The sequence below is a fragment of the Bactrocera oleae genome, chromosome 4, assembly GCF_042242935.1.
Source record: "Bactrocera oleae isolate idBacOlea1 chromosome 4, idBacOlea1, whole genome shotgun sequence".
NCBI classification, from domain to species: domain Eukaryota; kingdom Metazoa; phylum Arthropoda; class Insecta; order Diptera; family Tephritidae; genus Bactrocera; species Bactrocera oleae.
The window spans coordinates 29581514-29604732 of NC_091538.1; the positions used below are offsets into that span (position 1 = coordinate 29581514).

Below are 23219 nucleotides of genomic sequence, written 5' to 3' on the forward strand. Positions count from 1 at the left end.
GTTAGATACAGGGTCATATATATATAATATAAATGTTCAGGATGTAGAGATGAGTTGTAATCCGGGTGACTGTCTGTCCGTCTGTCCGTCTGTCCGTCTGTGCAAGCTGTAACTTTAATAAAATTGAGATATCTTTATGAAACTTGATCCACATGTTTCTTGATACCGTAAGACGGTTGGTGTTGCAGATGGGCGTAATCAGACCACATTATGGAGGGGCATCTGAAGTTAAACACTTATTTAAAGTGGGCGTGGTTCCGCCCCCTAATAAGTTTAAGGTGCACATCTCCTATACCACTGAAGCTATAATAACAAAATTTACTGGGAACAAATGTTTTTAACATCTCTATCGACGGTGTGAAAATGGGTGAAATCGGGTGACAACCCCGCCAACTCCAATATAACGGTACTGAGACATTAAATTTTTATCTCTGGGATGGTATGAGATGACTTTATAGGAACCACGTTCAAAATTAGTCAGTGGGCGTGGCACCGCCCACTTTTAGGTGAAGCCCCATATCTTGGGATCTGCTTAACCAATTTCAACAAAATTCGGTACATAACGTTATTTTGTTTTTTTATTATCTATCTATTTCGCCTATATCACCACGCCTATTTCCCATATAACATCATTTTCAATTCCATCTGATTCTTTCACTTTCCACTATGCATATCAAGCAACAATGATTATATCGGGGTAAAACTTTGCGTGAATAATACGTTTAAAGTATGCCACCTTGTGACCAAAAATTGTCTAAATCGAACCAAAACTGTTCAAGCCCCTAAGTACTAAATATGTAGATCCCAGTGCCTATAGTTGACCTTCTACCGAAAATATCAGCCAATCCACAAAGAAATCTCAAACGAGTATACCATTTGACTTTGCGAGAGTATAAAATGTTCGATTATATCCGAACTTAGCCCTTCCTTACTTGTATCGTTATATTTTACTTCGCTTCAGCTAAAATTATGTATATTTTGAATATCTTCAAATGTGATGTAAAAGCAATTGGAGAGGCTAAATTTAATATTGTATATTGAGATGATGTGAAAAACGTCAACCAGAGGAAAAATTTAATTATATTAGGGATAAGAGGTTTATACCAAATCCTTACATATTCAGCGCTAAGTAATTAACATAATCTCTAAGAATACTTGTTCACTTAATTTCATTTAAATATCTCACAATTTGATCACGCTAAACGGTTTAAAGTCAGATGGGAAGTTGGAAATCACTATACATAATACGGGTTATATTGAGGGCTGAGATGAGAGATGGAACAATTATGGTCCGTTTTGTATATTTTTGGAGATGGTACTAAAAAAGTTAACTCCAGCCTCGAGACACTAAACAAAGCCATTGGCCGTGAGTGGGCCATAATACCGGCAAGCCACATTCGGGCAGTTTTCGATTCGTTTTTTGATCGTCTCAAGGTTATTGAAAATGCAAAAGTTACCTTCGAACAAATAGAATTGATTCCTCAGCTGTAATCTCGGACCATTCGTCTTTCATAATACTTCGCAAAGCCTCTTTACTGGTTATTGTATGCGACGAATTCTTTTTCCCAACAGATCCCATAGATGCTCAATAGGATTGAAGTCAGGTGATTGAGGGGCGTTTTAAGTTTTCCAGGAGCATTGTACAAGAGCCAAAGTCTAACTATTTCCGTAGTATGCTTCGGGACCAAAACGTCGAAGATAATCCAAGATTCTCTGCACTTTGTTTCAAATTGTTTTTTAAAATGTTCAAATAACCCCACTTATCCATTGTGGATTCAATAAAGTACCCATAATTCCGCCACCTCCGTGTCTACCTGTACCAACAAGATTTTGCTTTCCAAGGGCAGTTCCTGACTTGCGAAACACAATTTGTCGACCTTTTATGCTAAAAATGCAAAATTTACTTTCATCCGAAAATATTACTTGTCTCCAGAATTCCGGCGACTTATTTATATAATTATGAGCAAATTCAATGCGCTTTCGCCTGTTTACAAGTGAAATATATGGTTTCTTTCGATCGACTCTACCATGACATCCAGGTTAAGGTTAGGTTAGGAGGTCGATCCAAAAAAGGATCCCACTTGGACAGCTTAAGACGCCGGTCCATTGTGATACCTACAAAGCTTCTATAATCTGGATCAAAAGACCCTTACAAATCGACGAGACGCTTTGTGCTTACTATAAACTTGTTAAGACGGCCAATATCCATTTCGGATAAGTATTCAGGTCCGCCAAAAGTGTGATTAAAGAGATATTTCAATAGCAGCATAGCGGAAGCCGGACATTGGAGGAGAAAGTGCCGGGATGATTCCACCTCGCCCTCCTCCATGCAACTTTGGCAACTAGCATCGGGTAGTACTCTAAGCCGTACCGCATGAGTGCCAATTGGAGAGTGTCCAGTGAGAACTCCTACCATAGCGGCGAGATGCACTTTGCTCAGGGCGAGAAGTTCCCCCGACCTCCTGTGATCCACTCTTGGCCAGAAGGATCTCGCGGTCGCACAGGACTTGGTCGTCGACCAGCGTCTGCTGAGTGCACGCGAGGTCCATTGATCCAAAGCTAGAGCGCAAGACGCTAACGGGGATCCCACTCGATCCTATTCCGATGTGAGCGAGGCAAAGGTGCCCCCCCTGGCTAGCTCATCGGCTTTGCAGTTTCCAGCGATTCCGCTGTGACCAGGTACCCAAATAGCCAGACGCTATCTCTAAAGAGGACAGACACTCCTTGACTAGCTTTGATTGCACGGTTCGCGCGCTCAAAGCTAGTATTGCCGCCCTACTATCGGAGTGGATGCTCACTTCTACAAACGAGGCTGCACTACGCAGCAGTACTTCTAACGCCACCTTGATAGCAGCCCGCCTGAAAAACACTACAGTGATCCGGTAGCCTGAAGCTAAGACTGACGGAGAGCTCCTTGCAGAAAACCCCCCCTCCAACCTTCCCTCCTACCCTCGATCCATCCGTGAGAAAGCTCACCGCGCCTCTTCTCCAGCGGCTTTTTCCCATCCACATGTCCCTCGTTGGAATATGAGCGGAGAAGGAGCCGCCTCGAGTGGCCTCAGTGATCTATATTTTCCGGAATGCAGCTGAAGGAGGAAAGAATTTCGGAGTGTCTTTGTTTGGACCTCTTCATAAGCCCAGCTTCCCTGAGCCTTAGAGCACACTTCGCGGCAATGCACCTACCGGCAATGTCCACAGGTGCTATGTTTAAAATAGCATTAAGAGCTATTGTAGGTGTGGTCCGCAGTGCACCGGAGATTCCGATGAGCGCCGCTCTTTGGACCCGTTCAAGCTTTTTAGCCAGTGTGGACCTTTTGAGCGCCCTCCACCAGACGAACACACCATAGAACATTATTGGCTTAACTACGGTTTCGTAGAGCCAGAACACCACCTTAGGTGAGAGTCCCCACCTTTTCCCTATATCCCCTTTGCAGCAGTATAAGGCGACCGATACCTTCTTAACTCTCTCCTCAATGTTTGGCCTCCAGGAAAGTTTTCTATCGAGGATAAGCCCTAGGTATTTCACTTTCTCAGCAGGTTGAAGAAGTGAACCCCCGAAGGAGGGGAGAGGCACATTTGGTAACTTATACCTCTTGGTAGATAAAACCATTTCGGTTTTACTTGGGTTGATGGCTAGGCCGCTTCTATTCGCCCAGCTAGATACCACGTTCAGGTACCCCTCGTAGACGGTTTTCAGGAACTTTCCCTTAACCATAAGAACCACATCATCAGCGTAGGCTGTCACCAGACAGCCTTGCGTCTCGAGTTCTATAAGAAGGTCGTTTACCACCAATATCCAGAGCAGTGGGGAGAGTACTCCCCCCTGCGGAGTTCCCCTATTCAATTTTCTGGTTGTCTTGGCACCACCCCACTCCGCATCGACAGTTCTGTCGCAAAGAAGACTAAAAATAAGGTGCTTGAGGTTAGATTCTACCTCAAACTTTTCGAGGGCTTTAACCACTGCCTCTGGTCGCACATTGTTGAAGGCCCCCTCGATGTCGAGAAAGGTGCCCACAGAAAATTCCTTGTGCTTGAGAGCTATCTCCAGCCATGACACTACATCATGCAAAACAGTGTCAGAAGGTCCAAGTAGGCTGTACAGCCCTCCTGCAGCTCCCCCAGTGGCACTTCTTCAGCAGAGTGATTTAGTGGAAAATGAGCATCCAGGAGTAGTTTCAACGACTCCTCGCTGCTCGTTGTCCAACTACTATCTGCATTTTTAAGACACCCCACTGGAGTAGAATTTTTTGCAAGAATGCGCCTGAATCGTGAGGACTCACCCCAGTCGTCACTAGAGCCGCTTTTGTGGGCTTTGTTGAAAAGTCTTCTGTTCGAAGATCTGATCTCCGTTAGCTCCGAAGTCCACCAAGGGTGTTTACCTTTGATTTTCTGAGTTCTCAGAGAACAGGAGCTGTCAAGAGTAGTTCTACTAACAGAGCTGAAAATCTCGACGAGCTCATCGACCGCATCCGCCGATAGAATCGAATCCCTGCGGGTGCGATTGGAAGAGCTGATCGAAACTTTCTGCAGTACAAGACCCAGTTGGTATTCCTGAAATTTCTAAAGGTTTTGAGCTCCGGGCGTGAGGCTTTTAAGCTGAAACCAATATATTTATGATCAGTCACAAAGGTAGGGCTGTTCCCCCTATTACATATAGAAAGATCTACACTACATATAAAATCAAAAAGTGACTCACCTCTTGCGTTAATTTCTGAGCTCCCCCAGACGGTGTGCCTTGAATTAGCATCCGAGCCTATTAAGAGTCCGGCCCCTTTGTGCCTGGCCTCTGCCAGAGCTCTTCTCAGCAGGTACGGAGGTGGCTCCACCTCGTCGTCGTGCGGCATGTAGGCTGAGACAGGCCAGAGTTCTCCAGCGCTGTCCTCCAATCTGGCTGAAATTAGGCAAAAGAAAAACGTTAAGTTCGTTTCTGATCAACAAGCAGGCTCTGGTTCTACCTGTACTGTTTGCCGCCAGGAGCTTGTGGCTCTTTGTCCTTAGACCAGAGATACCGTTTCTGCTCAATGCGCGGTTCCCGGATAAGGACAACGTCGGCTTCGTCCCGTCCTATACGAAGCACTAGATCGGCGGAGGCCGCCTTTGAGTGCTGGAGGTTAATTTGGAGGATCCTCATCCTCCAAACTCCTCTCCAGCAGTGCGAGTTCGGCACCATTATCCGTACTATCGACCCCAGCATCCTCGTCCACCTCAGCTAGTGGCAACGGGCCATCAGCCTTGGCTTCAGTTGAGAGAATCCTAAGGACAATCCTCTCGAAGCCATAGCTTATGGCCCCCTTTGCAATGCTGAGAGGAGCGAGGGGCTCCTTGTTTAGGAGTATCAGCGCTCGCCGATATGGTTCCTCGGTCCTCTCCAGCCTAACCACCTTCCAATCTTGGGTGGGAAGAGATGGATTGCAGTACCGCAATATATATTCCTCACACGACCACGAGGTCGCATCGGAAGATCCGATTTGGCCACCGCCTCAAGCTTTGCTCCCTTCCATACTTCCCCCACCCTGGCTACCGCCTCCTTATAAAGGGATGCCGACCCTTCGTCGGCACACCTTATAAGTTTGTGTAAGCCGGGGTTCCACTTGGCACTTTCACATCTGGGGGGTGGTCCAGGGCTTCCCCTGACCACCTTCATGAACACAGCGGAGATAGCAGCCGCTACCCGCTTCCACTCATCATGGGAGATTGCTCCATCTCCCCTGCTGCTATCTTATACCCCGAGCTCTATTGAGCTGGCGAGTTTAGCGATTTCGCTAAACATCGGTGCCGCTCCGACTCGAGGCTTCTTGCGGAGGGAGGATTCCCCCTCCTGCGACCTTGGTCACTTCATCGAGGTGTGGGGTTCGCTCGGCCCCACTTTCCCGTCATTGACGTCGCTTAGCACCCTTTTGGCCCACTCAAGTGTGCTAGCATGCTGATCAGATTTCTGGTCAGCCTGCTAGTCACCGTAGCGCTCCAAAATCTTGGTAGGCAGCCGACGGTCCGACTTCAGATTTTTAGCTGTGGTCAGGCGTTTCCCCCCGGAAGCCTTAGCTTTCGCTGAGGACCCCGCGCCCCCCATGTACTTAACAGAGGTTCCTCTGCTAGTGCTGGCGATTCCGCGGCGCACTTCTACCCTGCCTAAGGTGTCAGTCGGCAGATTCCTCCCCACTCCCCCCGCATTACCGCCCCTAGTGATGGTAAGCCGGGCACCCCCGGAATTTTTCTCCTCACCCTTAAGCGGAGACGGTTTCGTCACCATAGATGAGGATGCTCCCCCCAGGGGACTGTCTACTTTTGAAGAGGTCGGTTTCGACCCGCTTCCTTCCTCGTCCTTGGTTATAAAGTTGTTAGCATTCATTGTAATTGGGTCTCCACTCAGAGCCACTATCCGTCTCCTGGAAAGGTAGTCGCCTATAAATGGTCCTAAGGTTGTCTCGGTTACGAGGCCAAGGCAAGGGTTGACGAACGCCCTTATGAGGCAGTGCGTTCAGAGCCGACCAGCCAAGGAGTTATCTCAACATACACCTACCAGACCAACTTAATGATGACAGGAGGGGAGGCCTGCCATGGTTTTAACGGGACGGAGGCGGCCTTGGCATTAGCCCATCAGCCATTTCTGCAGGGTGTCACCCCTGCATACTCAGGTGACAGAATACCACGACCACCAGCCCAGGGTTCAAACTGATCCATCTAAGAGTCCAAGCTATTTCCGTGTCGAGCAAAGGTCAAATCCGTCGGAGTTCTAGAAAAGGCCGTGAAGGCCGCAGGTCATTTAGCGTTACCCAGGATGCACCGCGTGGAGGCGAACCTGCTCGACAATCCCATGACATCCAGCTTTTCGTAAAATTTTTCTAGAAGTTTCAGCACAAATTGTTTTTTTAATGGATATATTTACGTTTTCAATAATCTTTGAGGGCTGATTATATTTTCGGACGGCTAGATCGCGGTTTTGACGTTAAAATTCCGGTTTTTTTTTAATTTTTTACGACGCCCAATTTTTCTGAAACTTTCGCCATTTTTCCACAACTTAATGATAATATCTCTTTCCGACAGACTAATTTCTTTTCCTTTGGTTTCCATTTTTTTAAATATTATTAAAACGCGTCACAAGCTCTTTAAACGACTAATTATATATAAACACAATAGAATATACGCAAAACGAACGAACAAATTCATGAGAAGTAACGGTATTTCAAATTCAAGCTAACTGAACGCCGACTTAATGGTTGTTGTTGTTGTTGTTGTAACGGTTATCTAGTCCCCGCTTGGATTATAAGTGATAGTTTGGTTGTCGTCGAGGTCATCTAACCGGAGGCCCAAGAAACAGGCAGTTTCGACGGGGTCAGACCATAGGGAAAAGGGTGTTAGGTGAGCTGGGCTTGTTGGGCATGCAAAGAGGTAGTTAGTATCATGTGGAGCCTCATTGTACGCAGGACATATGTTTGGAATGTCAGGGTCGATTCTAAATAAGTAGAAGTTTAACCTACTACAATATCCAGAACAAAGTTGCGCGAGGGTCACTCTGGTTTCGCGAGACAAGTCGAGCTCTACGTCTGCTATGGGTGGTGGTTTGACTCCTAGTACGCCATTCACTGAGAGGGAGTCGATGAAGGTGTTAATGGCTCCGCTGTGAATGGCGGTCAGTGCTTGTCTGTAGTTCGTTGCGTCCGAAGTCCGGTGGGCGTACCGTCTGATGTCGTCGACGTAATCAAGGAATGACCTCTTGATGTTCCTAGGAGGCGGTTCTGCTTCAAGCAAACGACTGCAGGGGTGATTTCTACGAAAACACTCCGGCAGAAACTGCTCGGAGAGGAGCTCGTTATGTTCCTTAACCGGAAGCATAGGGGCCTCACTGTGCAGGTGTTCTATAGGGGACATCAAAAGGCATCCCGTGATAGTCCGGAGTGCAGTGTTCTGACAAGTCTGAAGCTTCCTCGTCTGCGTTGTACTACATCCAGGTGACCATATTGGTGACGCATAGTTTATGACCGGCCGGCCGATTGCCTTGTATGTTGCCAACAACGTTTCTTTGTCTTTTCTCCAAGAGCTGCCGGCAAGCGATTTGAAGATTTTGTTGCGGCTCTGTACTTTGAAAGTTATCGCGGTCATGTGAGGAGTGAAGGAGCACAGACTGTCCAATGCTACGCCTAAAATTTTAGGATCATTAAGCTTCGGAATTTTTGTGCCATCAACTGAAATGTTCAGACTTAATGGTGTCTATCTTTAATTGTTCTTACACTAAAATCCCGTTATAACAAAAATTAAAATAGGAATTTACATTTTTGTTTTAGCATTTTGAACTTAAGAATATAAAGAAGAAATACATTCAGAAAATTTGAACTGAATTACCTATTTACATTGTGTTTTTATTTCACTTAAAAAATGTGTCGGGTGAATGCAGACTTTATTGGCTATATGTATGTTTTTTGAGTGTGCTATTCCATCAGCTGTATCTGTTTACTTTTTTGTTGTTAACGTTTAAGTGTCTAAAATTAAAAAATTATATTGATTTCATCAATTTTTTTGATATAATGGAAAGAAGCCACGATATTCAGGTAAATTAGGTTGAAGAAAAGTGAAATATAAAAATATTTTGTTGTTTCTGTGGTTGGAAATGATTTTATGCAGTGTAAACTAAAACACTGCTGTTTCAATATAAGGAAAGTTTCCACTTAAAGAATCTTTTATTTTATTTTTACCACTTTTTTACTACCAGCTGGTGAAGTGTAGAATATTACACAATATGACATACAACGATTAACGGGTGCTCACAAGTGTCATATTTTTTAACTATAGTAAATCACTCTTTTTTTTAAATTAATAACTCATTGACTAACCACTGCATTAATGAATTCTGCTAAACGCCTTGGCATTAAATCGATGAGTTTTGAAATTTCCTCACTGGAGATTTTACTCCATTCCTCCAACATTACTTCTTTGAGCATTCAATTAGAACTCCTAACTCTAATAAATCCCACAGATGATATAGAATTAAGATATGTTGATTTGGGTGGCATTCGCAACTGTTAAGGCACATAGAATAGAATAGAATATTAATATGAGGTTTTCACTGCGACCTAGGGTCTATTGTGCCCTCTCCTCCATCACATGCATTCTCAAAGTCCCTGAAAAACTCCAACAACTTGCTAGGTGCTATTGAGGCAATGTGATCCCTGTTCACATAAATGGAACCGAGGCCCTCGAGCCTGCGTCTACAAATTGCGGTGCAATCTAGAATCCGGTGTTCTGGTGTTTCCGGCCCCATGTCGCAGAATCGGCAGTTGCCACAAGAAGCTTAGGCACATTGTGTAGCAACCAAAGCCTTACAAAATCAGCAGTGTGCTTAGGATCGTAAGTAATCGTTCCTTAGACCCAATTTCTCAGCACTTTGCTTCAAATTGTCTTTGTTTAGATACATTGTCTTATCCATATTTGATTCAATAAATTCCATTCGACCCACTCCGTTGCTCGCCATGCACCCCCAAACCATTACACCGCCTCCTCCGTGTTTCACCGTTGCTATCGAGATTATTTCATTGAGCTCTGTGGTTCCCGCCACACTAACTAATGCCTTTTGATGCCAAACATATACAAAACTTGCTTTCGTCTGAGAAAATAACTTTTTCCTAAAAATCTGAATAAAGTTAGCTAACGAATTTGTTGTACAGATCGCAAGACACTTTTCAATTCCCTACATGTCAAATTCCTCCGTCAATTTAAAATTTTGTACTACTCTCTGAATAGAAGAATGTGTTCGTCCAACAGTTTTACCGATTTCGCGATATGTTTTGTGTCCTTTTTACAATTTAACGATGATTTCTCTTTCTCCTGCACTGACTTCTTTCCTTTTCGGTGTCTGTGTTTATTTTTCATTCAAAACGTAACTAAATGTTTTAAATGTAACTATATTTAATTTTCCTAACTTTAAATAACTGAACTGTAATATTGAAAATAAGTAAAATCAAAACAAAGTTCGCGCAATTCTCTTTTCTTTGCTAGTATGCAGACTTTTTCTTTGTTGCCAATAGCATTTTGTGAAAAAAATAATCGATGTTTTGTTGTAAGGAAGAGCTAAATTCGGGTGTAACCGAACATTTTATACTCTCGCAACTTGCTAAGATCAAAGCCGGGAAAGTTCTTTTCACCTTTCAATAATATATAATATCTGACAGGTTGACCGATATATTCGGTAAAAGTTCGCAATAATAACTGTGGTCCAGATATTCGATATCTGGGGCTTATTGTTTTGGTTCGATTTAGAAAATTTTTGGTCACAAGGTGGCATACTTTAAACGCATTATTCACGCAGTGGTTTACCCCGATACAATCAAATGTTGCTTGATTTGCACAGTGGAAAGTGAAAAAATGAGATGGAATTTAAAATGATGTTATATGGGAAATAGGCGTGGTTGTAATCCGTTTTCGCACTATAACATAGAAATATGAGAAGGACGTTATGTACCGAATTTGGTTGAAATTGGTTAAGTAGATCCCAAGATATGCATTTTTACCAAATTAGTGCCACGCCCGCTGTCTAATTTTGAACGCGGTTCCTATAAAGTTATCTCATACCATCCCAGAGATAAAATAATGTCTCGGGCGTTTTAAGTGTTTCATTTATCGCGCTTTTAGTAGTTTTTAAAAGTACCGTTATACCCGATTTCACCCATTTTCACACTCTCTGTATCCTATTGTGGAGCTTAGCTATGACAATTTATTTGTTTTAGATTAATGGCGTTTTTTGGGCGTGGCAGTGGTTCGATTACGCCCATCTGCAATATCAAACGTCTAACGGTACCAAGAAACATGTGTACCAAGTCTCATAAACATATCTCAATTTTTACTCAAGTTACAGCTTGCACGGACGGACAGACACAAAGTTACCTATTTTAACTCGTCTTTTCATCCTGATCATATGTATATGATCATCTTAATATATATAAATCTCCCGGCACAATGTTTGTCCTCAATGGACTGCTAAACCACTTAACCGATTATAATAAAATTCGCACACCATGTGCAGTTCGATCCAACTTGAGAGATAGAATAGTTTAAATCTCAAATTATAGTCGCAATTTTAATTTATTGCTAATTATTTGTCTGTTATTATTTGACAGTCACAATTATCTGTTAACTCCAAATGATTCTAACAGATGTCGATACCTTTCGACTGGGTTGAGTAAGTAATCAATAGATGGCGCTGCTATGGTAAATCTACGAACGTGTCATATAAGCTACATTTTAACAGCATAATTACCACATGTTGTTGACGCTATAAAATTAATTAAATTTATTTTGTAGTGAACGGAATACCGTATGATTCATTATTTCCACTTTTTAAATTTTCTTAATTTTTCTCTTATTACCTTTTGACTGGGTTGAGTAAGTAATCAATAGATGGCGCTGCTATGGTAAATCTACGAACGTGTCATATAAGCTACATTTTAACAGCATAATTACCACATGTTGTTGACGCTATAAAATTAATTAAATTTATTTTGTAGTGAACGAAATACCGTATAATTCAATTATTTCCGCTTTTTAAAATTTTGGTGTTAGCATAGCCGGCCACGTGTTACTTAGACTAAAGTGTAAATTGAATTCATATTATAATGAAGATAATACAGTGAAATTAATCCTGTTTTTTACTTATTTGTGCTTCATTGATCAAAACTTTATAATTTAATTTGAATATATGTATGTAAGTATTATCACATAATTATAAAATTTAATTAAAATGTCAATGAAAAAATGATACACAATTTCCTACACTTTTTCAATAGTTGTACAAACCCTTCAGTTGGCAGAACAAATTGAATCAAGAAATCCAGCTAAAAGAATCAGGACAGCAGAAGGATTTTTCAATAACTGTACAACAATTTTATATTATTTTTATTTAACCTCCATTGAAAATTATTTTGCACTTATTATTTCAATGTGCTATGATAACATGTTTTTCAGTTCCTCTTTCTAATATTTAAACGATTAAATTAATAATAATTCAGTTAAATGCCACCGAAAAAATCTAACCTCAACAACGCGAGCAGCAAAGGGTCACGACGCAAACGTGTTGAAAGAACTCAGCAATTACCAGAACAAGTCGAAACAAGAAATGCAGCTCAAAGAATCAGGACTGCAGAAAGTCGTGCACAAGAATCTCAAGAACAGGGTGACGAACGTCTGCAACAGAATTTTACGAGAACAAGAGCGGCACGAGAACGAAACATAGCTACAGTACGAGTACTAGATCGACAAAGGCAACGGATCAGCCGCTCATTAACACGTGCATCATTCGTTCGGCTTGCCTTTGAATATGCACCAGATATTAACTACTCAGAGCATTCAAAAATTGCTATCGGTGGAATGGATAAAGTATGTCAATATTGTCGGGCATTGAAATTTCGGAATGAAGCAGCCGGCATGCGCTGCGCATCAGGAAAAGTTGTGCTGTAACCTCTACCCGCTCCGCCGGAGCATTTATTATCCCTTCTTACTGGCAATTCAGATGATTCCAAATTATTTTTGCGTAAGATACGCAAATTTAATTCTTGCTTCCAAATGACGTCATTTGGGGCAACTAAAATTTGCGATCGTGCATACGATGGACGTAATTTTGAAACTACATTCAAAATTCAAGGCCAGGTGTACCATAAAATCGGATCACTGATGCCAATGCCTGATAACAATCCGAAATTTCTTCAAATTTATTTTACGGGCGATTGTGAAGAGCGCGTGACGACTCGGTGCCTGTATAATTTTATTGAACAAGCAGAGGAAAGAGCAATTGTGATATTATTGGAAAATTTTTTAGAAGATCACAATCAACTAATTCAATTGATAAAAAGAGTTTCGCCACGACTGCAAAATGACAATTATCAAATCGTCATAAAAGCCAACAAAGTACCATTAGGTGAACATGCTGGTAGATTCAACGCTCCAACTGTTGATGAGGTTGCTGTTATCATGGTTGGTGATCCAGTTGACAAAAGATCTATAAAAATTACACGGCGAGACAACAATGTCAGTACGATTTCGGATCTACACCGTTCGTATGACGCACTACAATATCCATTGATATTTTGGAAAGGACAAGATGAATATCACCTTAATATCAAACAGTATGATCCAAATACCGGTAAATTTGATTTGATGATGAATTATCTATTTACTTTCTCACTGTATGTATAGATTTTAATTTCGTATTGCATTTAATTTTTTTTTTTTTTAGGTGATTACAGAAATAAAAAAGTTAGCTCAATGAACTACTATACACACCGAATAATGGTTAGACAACATCAAGAGAATTATATCCTTCGATATCGTCAGCTGTTCCATCAATACATTGTTGATATGTACGCTAAGGTCGAAAGCGAACGCTTGCAATTTCTTCGATTCAACCAGGCAAAACTACGATCGGAAGAATATATTCACTTACGAGATGCTGTTGCTGGAAACATCGATGGAAATTTAAATCCCAATGACATCGGTAATGCTTTCATTTTACCTTCAAGCTACATCGGCAGTCCACGGAACATGCAGGAATACATACAAGATGCGATGACTTACGTACGTCATTACGGCCGACCGGATTTATTTATTACATTCACATGTAATCCGAATTGGGAAGAGATACAAACTTTACTATTGCCAGGACAACAAGCCATTCATCGTCATGATTTAACTGCACGTGTGTTTAAACAAAAATTGAAATTCTTAATTGATTTTATTGTTAAATATTCAATTTTTGGTATCACACGTTGTTGGCTGTATACGATAGAGTGGCAAAAGCGAGGTTTGCCTCATGCCCACATTTTGGTTTGGCTTAAAGATAGAATCCGTCCTGAAAAAATCGATCAAATAATTTCAGCCGAAATTCCAGACCCAATAATTGATCAAGACTTATTTGATATTGTCACCAAACACATGATCCATGGGCCATGCGGTGCTTTCAACATGACGTCACTGTGCATGGAAAATGTAAAAAAAACTTCCCAAAGCCGCATACGAATGACACGATCACGGATATTGATGGTTATCCAATGTATCGCTGCAGAAGTATTGAGAATGGTGGCCACAAATTTACAATGCGACTGCCGAACTTTCCAAATCAAGTTGAGTTTGATAATCAGTGGGTGGTACCATACTCACCACTACTTTCAAAAATTTACAAAGCTCATATCAATGTTGAGCGTTCGAAGCTCCGAAAACGACTCTAACTGAATTTTTTTACATTGTGTCAAAAACCTGATGTTTTTGGCCAATTCGCGAAGACATTGGTGTATGGTGATGTTCCACGTTATTTCACATGGAACAAATCCAGTAAAAAATGGGAGCCACGGAAACAAGGAAAACCACATCCTTCCATTACAGGCATATTCAAAGCTAAGACATTGGGGAGACTTTACACGGTACATCCAAAGCAACGTGAGTGCTTCTATTTACGTTTGTTATTGGTGAATGTTCCCGGACCAACGTCTTTTGAATTTTTACGAACAGTTAATGGTCGAGTATTCAATACATACCAGGATGCATGTCGTGAACTGCAATTGCTAGAAGACGATAACAATTGGGACTTAACGCTTGCTGATGCTGCGTTGACATCAACATCGAATAACATTCGTCAGTTGTTTGCAATTATTTTGACGACATGTTATCCCTCGCAAGCACAAACTTTGTTTGAAAAATATAAAAATTGTATGACAGAAGACATCTTGCACCGAATTAGACAAACAAATCAATGCCAAAACATAGATTATACACCAGAGATGTACAATGAAGCATTGGTCTTGATCGAGGATTTATGTGTTCTTATTTCAAATTTACCACTTAATCATTATGGTATGCCATCACCTAATCGTCCAGCCACCGACTTAGTCAATACCGATTTACAACAAGAAAAGCAATACGACCATGGAAGTTTAGCAACAATTATCATAAACAGTGAACCATTACTGATAGCAGAACAAAAAATTATTTATGATCGGATTATGCTGGCTGTTGCTGCTGAACAAGGCGGTTTTTTTTTCTTGGATGCACCCGGTGGAACCGGTAAGACATTTTTAATATCGTTGATTCTGGCCAAAATACGGTCGCAACAAAAAATCGCATTAGCAGTAGCATCGTCAGGCATTGCGGCTACTTTACTGGATGGTGGGCGAACAGCACATTCAACATTCAAGCTGCCATTGGACGTTCATAATAAACCAGATGCAATGTGTAACATCAAAAAGAATAGTGGAATAGCTGCAGTTTTGCGGAAGAGTTCTATAATAATTTGGGATGAGTGCACAATGGCACACAAATATTCACTTGAAGCATTAAACAGAACTATGCAAGATTTAAACAGCAATAATAAAGTTTTCGGTGGTGCTATCTTACTTTTGTCTGGTGACTTCCGGCAGACCTTACCGGTTATACCTCGCTCTACTTTCGCGGATGAGATTAATGCATGTTTGAAACAATCATTCTTATGGCGAAGTGTTGAAATACTTCGATTGACCATAAATATGCGAGTACAATTGCAAAATGATCCATCAGCACAAATATTTTCCGAACAACTACTAAATATTGGGAACGGTAAAATAGAACTGCAACCAAATACGCAATGCATTAAACTACCAGACAATTTTTGCACTGTTGTTCAGGATAAAAATGAATTCATTCAGAGTATTTTCCCGGATATACAGAATAATTATTTGAATCATGAATGGCTTAGTCAACGGGCGATTTTGGCAGCCAAAAACGTTGATGTTGACGAAATTAACTTCCAGATACAACAGTTGTTACCAGGCGATCTGATGTCTTTTAAATCAATCGATACTGTTGTTGATGAAAATGAAAGTGTAAATTTTCCGATTGAATTTTTAAATTCATTAGATATCCCTGGAATGCCACCACATAATCTTCGATTAAAGATTGGTTCCCCTATTATTCTCCTCCGTAATTTGAATCCACCTCAATTATGTAACGGTACGCGTTTGGTCATCAAAAAGATCACCGAAAACATTCTTGAAGCAACCATTTTGGCTGGGAAGTTTAAAGGAAAAGTGGTCCTGCTGCCACTTATTCCGATGATACTATCAGATTCTACTATACCCTTCAAAAGGCTACAGTTTCCAATTCGTTTAGCTTTCGCCATGTCTATAAATAAATCTCAAGGTCAAACAATGTCCATTTGTGGTTTAGATTTGGAAAATCCATGTTTTTCTCATGGGCAACTATATGTTGCGTGTTCACGTGTTGGGAAACCGTCGAATCTATTTCTGTTAGCTAAAGACAGGTTAACCAAAAACATTGTACACCGATTGGTGTTAAATTAAATTGAAATTGAAAGTATTTATAATTCAAAAAAATAGATATTAATGTTTAAAAGTTTAAGACTGTCTGCCTTGCCTACCTCATTCATGAGTTTAAGCATCACATGTTATTTACTGTATTATACTGTAATATACTTATTTGTTATAAAATTAAATGGAAATAATAAATCTGATAAATTTTTACTTTGTATGGATTTCTGCTTAATATCAAGTGTAAGAACATTTTAATTAATTGTGTTCAACGTACTTTCCCTTCAAATCTCAATCCAGTGAATTTGTATACCAACATCAACATTTTCGTCTTTGTTCATAAATAATTTCATTGTACTAAAGGGTTATAGTAGTAGAAAGTCAAATAAGGAGATCACCATATTTTTTTACAAATACCATCTGTGTGAAAAAGCATAGTGGACTCCGTGACTGATGTTCTCTTATTGTTCCTCTGAGATTGTTTACTATAATGTAATATAACAAAAGAAACAGCTAGTATATATATAAATAACCTTATATATTACTCGATTAGTTTTAGGTGATACAAACAACAGTTAAGGGAACAAAACTTTTATACTCTGTAGAAATATGTTGCGAGAGTATAAAAAGTAATCGGTTGGATAAAATTCAAAATAATGTGAAACTATTCGTAAATTATATGGTATACCTCTATAAATGTCGAGTATAAAAGTAACTAACTAAATGCATTTTTATGTTAATGAAAGTATTATGTTAGAGCACCTCGTACCCAGACCTTTTTGACAATATATACAATTAAATTGTATGAAAAACGAGAAAAAACGTTAGCACTTTATTCCGATCGTTCAGTTAATATGACAGCTATATGTTGTATCTATCCGATCTATACAATTTCTTCGAAGATTGCACTATTGCTGTAAATAATAATGTATACCAAATTTCGTGAAGATACCTCGTTAAATGAAGGAGTTTTCCATACAAGCACTTGATTCCGATCGTTCAGTTTGTATGGCCGCTTAATGCTATAGTGATCTGATCTGAACAATTTTTTCGGAGATTAGGACAGGTGTGAAATTTCAGATCGTTAGCTTAAAAACTGAGGGACTAGTTTGCATATATTCAGACGGACGGACAGACAGACGGATATGGCTGAATCAACTCAGCTCATCATGCTGATCATTTATGTATATATGTATGTTATAGGTTCTGCGAAGTTTCCTTCCTGGTGTTACAAACTTCATGGCAAACTTAATATAGCCTGTTCAGGGTATAAAAACTTAATATACTGTTCAGGATATAAAAAGTAAATATTTCAACGTGCTAAGGAGACTTAACTTCTGAGTTGGTTTACTTCTACACACTGTCAAAGCACAATTATTTATTTCATAAATAACTAAATAATGATTAAAATGATTATCATAATGAAAAATTAGCAAGGATATATCTTTTTTGTTTAGCAAGTTTTGGCAACTCTTGCTCATTTGACATAATACTAAGTTTCTACAAGGAGGAACATGTTTTAATAATTTAATAGATAACGATTTGCTCTTAAAAAATTTAATTGAATGCATTCCAAAGGTAGAAATAAAAGTAAATTTATTTGTTAGCAAGCGTTAACTTCTTTCATTTCTTATCGAAGCGAATAAATCGTAAAATTTCCTTAAAATTACTCATATTCAAAGTTTTCTTAAAAAAATTAGACCCCATTTTTCAGACCATAGATACGAAAATTTTAGGTTCCTTGTTTGGTATGCTCCACATGCATATAAAATTGCAATAAAACTGCATAATTTTTCTTGAGATAGATCCCATTTTTCATCTGAGATCCGCGAAGCTTCTAGTTTAGTGCATGTTATAATTTAGTCTCCAACGCGGTTGATTCGTTATCAGTAAAATGCACTATATACTTACATCACCTTTTATTATACATATCAATGTACTTATTTTCATATAGTGACATTCTTCCAAAACTGGATTTACCTGCTTTATCAGTCCTATTTATGACATCGCCAGAAATTTCTTAGTGCTCGTGATCACTACCATCAGAATATGACTGTAATTTAATACTGCGAAGTTTTCATCGACGCATATTAAAGGACTTTGCTGAATCACTACTATCTTGTTTGCATACGCATCTCTAGAAATATAGGGGAGGGGAAAAAATAATTATATGGTGCTAATCAATATATTTACTTACCAAAAGTCATAAAATTTTCAAAAAATAAAAAAAAGTTTTGTGAAGAATTTTTAAAACCGACCATATTAACTAGTGTTAAAAATTAACAAGAGCTAATCTTACAAAATTATTGATAATTTCAAGAATTGTGGGAAAAATATTTCCAAAATTGATCTTAGTATATATGGGACAATAAAATCACTGTAGACCTGTGTTATTATTACGGTGCCCAAAGGACGAAGTTATGTTAGGTTAGGTCGTAGGGTTGATATTAATCGAATGTGTATAAACTCAATGAAGAATCTTTAGATTCTTACCGCTGGTGAGGGAAAAATAAAGATCTTTATTGAGCTGAGAATATATTAATTTTGTTATATGTTTGTATGTCCTTATATACTATTTAGAAATCTTACTTATATAACTTAATACATGTGCGTGTGTGCATGTTCGTATGTTATCTTTTCAAATAAAAGTATTTATGTGTGTACCCATTTCGTTTTCAATTCTTCCTTATATATATATACATGTTCTAAGATATTTGAACAGACGGTGATACACTCCTTGATTCGTCAGCGAACTCAAAGCCAGTATAACCGCTCGGATATCGGATTGAATGCGCACCTCTCTAAAGGAAGTTACACTTCGGAGTAGTACATCTGCTGCTACCTTAATGGCAGCCACATCTGCTTGAAAAACGCTACAATGGTCTGCTAGCCTAACAAAAAGGTCTGCTAGCCGACAAAAGATGCCACCTCCTACTTCGACTCTTAACCTCGATCTATCCGCAAAAATGTCCACTGCACTTTTTCTTCACAGATCCCTCATTGGCAGAGAAGGAACTGCCAGGAGAAAGTTTCGCGGTGCAGTGATCTAGATTGTAAAGAATGCAGTCGAAGTAGTATAGAATTTCAGCGTGTCTGTACACGGGGCCCTTCATATAACTAGCTTTCTTAAGTTTAATAGCAGCCTTCTCCGCAAAGCCCCTACCAGCTATGCATGTCTACAGGTGCAACATGTCGAATGGCATTGTTGGTGTTGTCGTAAGGGCACCACAGATGCCAAAGAGAGCCGCTCTTTAAACACACTTCAGCTGCTTAGCTAGTGTGGTTTTCTCGAGCGCCCTCCATCAGACAACGACCCCATTAAATTATAATGCATAGTCCTGGCCCTTTGAGCATTACTGATGATATAAATGAAACACGTGTCGTGCCTCAGACTAACGCACGTGTCTGCCGACCGGATGGTTAAAATTGTCGATTTGTGGATTGAACGGAGTAGAATCGTTAACAAAGTGTATGTCATTTAACGCGTTACTAACTGACGGCTCATTTTTTAAAATTGTAGCAATCACTTTCAGCAAATATTTCCGTCATGCTCTATCCTCTTGACTTCTCTGGAGGCAGGTGTTTTTGCTGTGCTTTCTTGATTGAATGAATCATTATGCACAATAGATATCTAATCATCTAGCAAATATCCAGTTGAAGCTTTAGTGCCAATTCGATAGTATATTTTAGCATTCTTTCGGATTCTATATTCCCTACAACCCTCAACTGGTGTTTTTGCAATTTTTTTTCATTTTTCATTTGTGATTGCATTTTGCTGCGATGGTTCGTCAGTCATAATACATACATTGTCGTTGGTTGAAGAGCTACACACAATCCGGTGTTTGTTTAGAGCAGATTTCCAATCCTTTTTTTGTGCTATGTATTCTCGATTACGCTCCGCTCTTGAGTTAGCCGTTTTCGGAACACGTGACACATTTTCTCGAGCTTGTGTTTTCTCGATATTGTGTATATCACCAAGTGGCACCGTCTTGTTGAAACCAAATGTCGCCGAGATCACGAGCTTCAATTTCAGGCATCAAATAGTCGGTTATATGGACCGATGATACCACCGGCCCATAAATCACACCAAACCGTTGTTTTTTCTGGATAAAATAGCAGCTCTTTAATCTTTTCAAGTTGCTCTTCATCCCAAAAGTGTCAAGTTTGCTTGTTAACATACTCTTTGAGCCAAAAATGGGTCTAATCGCTGAGCAAAATTTGCCTCGAAAACGTCGGATCTTCTTGGAACTTTTCAAGAGCCCATAGAGCGAAGCGATGTCGCTTGGGATGGTCGAGCGATTTCAATTCTTGCACATATTGTATTTTGTACGCTTTCAATTTAAATTGACGTAAAATGTGCCAAGTCGTTCAATACGCCACTTCAAGTTGCTGCGAACGGCGTACAATCGCTTCTCCACGTACACTCTCAACTAAGGCCGCTATATTTTCTTCAATGTATGCTGTACGTGGTCTATTCGGTCAAATATTATCCAATAATGAATGCTGGGTCTCAAAATGAGTGATGGTGTTGCGAATAGTACGCTCAGTAGGCCGATTATGTTGACCATATGCTGAGCGAATCGCGCGAAACACATTCTTTACAGAACGTGAATTTTCGTAATAAATTTGAACAATTTATAAACGTTGTTTAGACGGAAGTCTTCCCATGCTGAAATGCCAAACAATATTGAACAAAAAAAACATGACAGCTTGACACGACTCACGCGTAATCTGTCCAAAAGAGCCTATTAAAAAAGTACTACTATACTTGGATAACCCGTTATTATAATAATATAATGAGGATACTTACGTTATTGTTTGTTTCGATCGAAGCACCGATCAATGAAAGTTAGTTACGAATAGTATGGAACGCATGTTTGTTTTCTACGTTTACGTATTGTGTCTGTCACTCTCACGAATGTAAACACGTATTCCAATTATGTACAGGGTTTTCCACTACGAGTAATATGATTTAAAAAAAAACACTAACTGTTAAGGAAACCCAAATGTATTTTATTTAGTGTGAAGTACAATCGATATAGTTAAGTTCTGAATATAACATTATTCAAATGGCCTCCACGACTTCTTTTGCATGAACTAATTCGATGAACCCAAATTTCGAGTACTTTTTCCACAAAATCAATAGCACGTTTAATATTGACTTTTAGGAGTTGTGAGAGTCTGACTTATTGGCAAAGACCAATGACTTAAAATAACCCGACAAGAAGTAATCTACTGGTGTTCTTGGAGGCCATTCAATGTCACAATTTCTTGAAATTATCGAATCTCCAAACTTTACTTTCAATAATTCGATTGTTGCATTGATGATTCCACCAGACTAAGAATCACACTAAACACTCAACTTAGGGGAATTTAAGGGTAGTTCATGCATAATTTATAGATTTACTTCGCACCAGAATCGATAGTTTCGTTTTTTTACTGCACCCCTCAAATGAAAGTGAGCCTATTCGGAAAAGATGATTTTCTTAAAAAAATCGTTATCGTTTTCATGTTTTTCCAAAGCAAAATCAGCAAATTCACGGCGTTTTTGTTGGTCCAATGGTTTCAGTTTTTGAGTGAGAACAATTTTATACGGATGCAAGGATAATGAGGATAACTACGTACTACTTGTTTCAAAGATTTTGTAAAAGTTAAACTATCATTCAACAAAAAATATTACAATCTCAAATTTAGTTTGCACTTTAACCGAAAAACAGTGCACGCGGTCAGTTGAAAGTTTTGTGCCAATCCCCACTCTAACGGGGCATCTCGACAGTCAGTTAGAGATTGCTAAAAATCTGATTGCACACTGCTAATGTTAAGTAATTGCTGTCTAAGTATATTACATGCCATACATTGCTAACTTCGATCGCATGATGGCAGCAAAGAAGAAAGGCCAATATTTTATATTTTGTTGCGTAAACTGCAATATAGCAAGGTAATATTCAAAGTATAAATTTTAACAAAACATGTGAATAGTAATTAAATACATATTGTACATACAATATATTTGTATCTATGGTTAATATTTTAATGATGATTGTTAGCATATGTAAATATTGCTCATATTTTATTATTGAATTAGTAAATAAATATTGTGCAACAATTATTTAAGTCTTAAAATATTTAACTTTAATTTTCAAACACAAATACATTTGTAGAAAATAGTAAATTTCTACTTTTTTCATCATCCATCCATCAATTCGATGAAAATAATGATAGAATACTTAAATACGAAAGAATTGTGATCGCAAAGTTTGTATTTATTTAAATATATTGATTTTGAAAAATCAAGACTACTGCACGACAGCGAAATTTATTTGTAGGCAAATGTCGTCTTAAAGCCAGCTTCTTATCTTCTATTTTGAAGACGGCAGCGACATATCAAACGTCTGATGTACGCAATTTCGTTGTTAAGGTATTAAAATCTTACATTTCATTGAAATTTAATATTTTGTTCAAAGTAAAATTTTTTGTGCAAAAAATAAGTAAATATTTCGATTAATTTTTTTTTAATTGTCAATTGTTATTACAAATGATATATCAATGCTATTTTATGCTTTTGTTGATAATATAACATTATATTTTTTACAGCTTTGAATAACTTTACATTTCACATATTAGTTACCACTCATGTATATACTTTTTTGATTTATGATACATATTTTGTACTATTTCTTATATGTATAAGTCACTTAAAAAATAAGTCACCCAGACTTAATAATTATCCTGTAAGCCACCTATCAGTAAAGTCACCGGTTTCTTTCTGTTAAAATTTCTAAGAGCGACTAAACAACATCGCGCGAGGTCATGCCGCTTAAGGAACTGCGTCATGCACGCAATTTTGTAAAAACAATTCTTGTTGCCTAATTTGCAAAATTTCATGTTAGATCACATTCGTGAACCAACGTAAAGTTTTAATGGCAGCCTATTTTTCTCAAC

General features: G+C 39.0%; 3 protein-coding genes across 20 annotated transcripts in view; 2 read left to right on the forward strand and 1 right to left on the reverse strand.

Annotated features, from left to right (window-relative positions):
- The window catches only part of Ptp52F (Protein tyrosine phosphatase 52F), a 922788-nt gene that overhangs the window by 453885 nt on the left and 445684 nt on the right, over positions 1–23219 (forward strand). The gene's annotated exons all lie outside the window — the stretch shown is intronic.
- On the reverse strand, positions 7223–8921 carry LOC138856884 (uncharacterized). The gene is made up of 2 exons (XM_070107773.1): positions 8829–8921; positions 7223–8208 (listed from the first exon to the last, which is right to left on the reverse strand). Exons 1-2 carry the CDS (start codon positions 8919–8921, stop codon positions 7246–7248), a joined length of 1056 nt encoding a protein of 351 aa, XP_069963874.1. The 3' UTR covers positions 7223–7245.
- On the forward strand, positions 11098–16490 carry LOC118683121 (ATP-dependent DNA helicase pif1-like). Of its 2 annotated transcripts, none has more exons than XM_070107722.1 (2): positions 11098–13126; positions 13220–16490. In XM_070107722.1, exon 2 carries the CDS (start codon positions 14688–14690, stop codon positions 16308–16310), a length of 1623 nt encoding a protein of 540 aa, XP_069963823.1. In that variant the 5' UTR covers positions 11098–13126; positions 13220–14687; the 3' UTR covers positions 16311–16490. Both variants share the same exon structure in this region, with proteins under 2 accessions (XP_069963823.1, XP_036230296.2).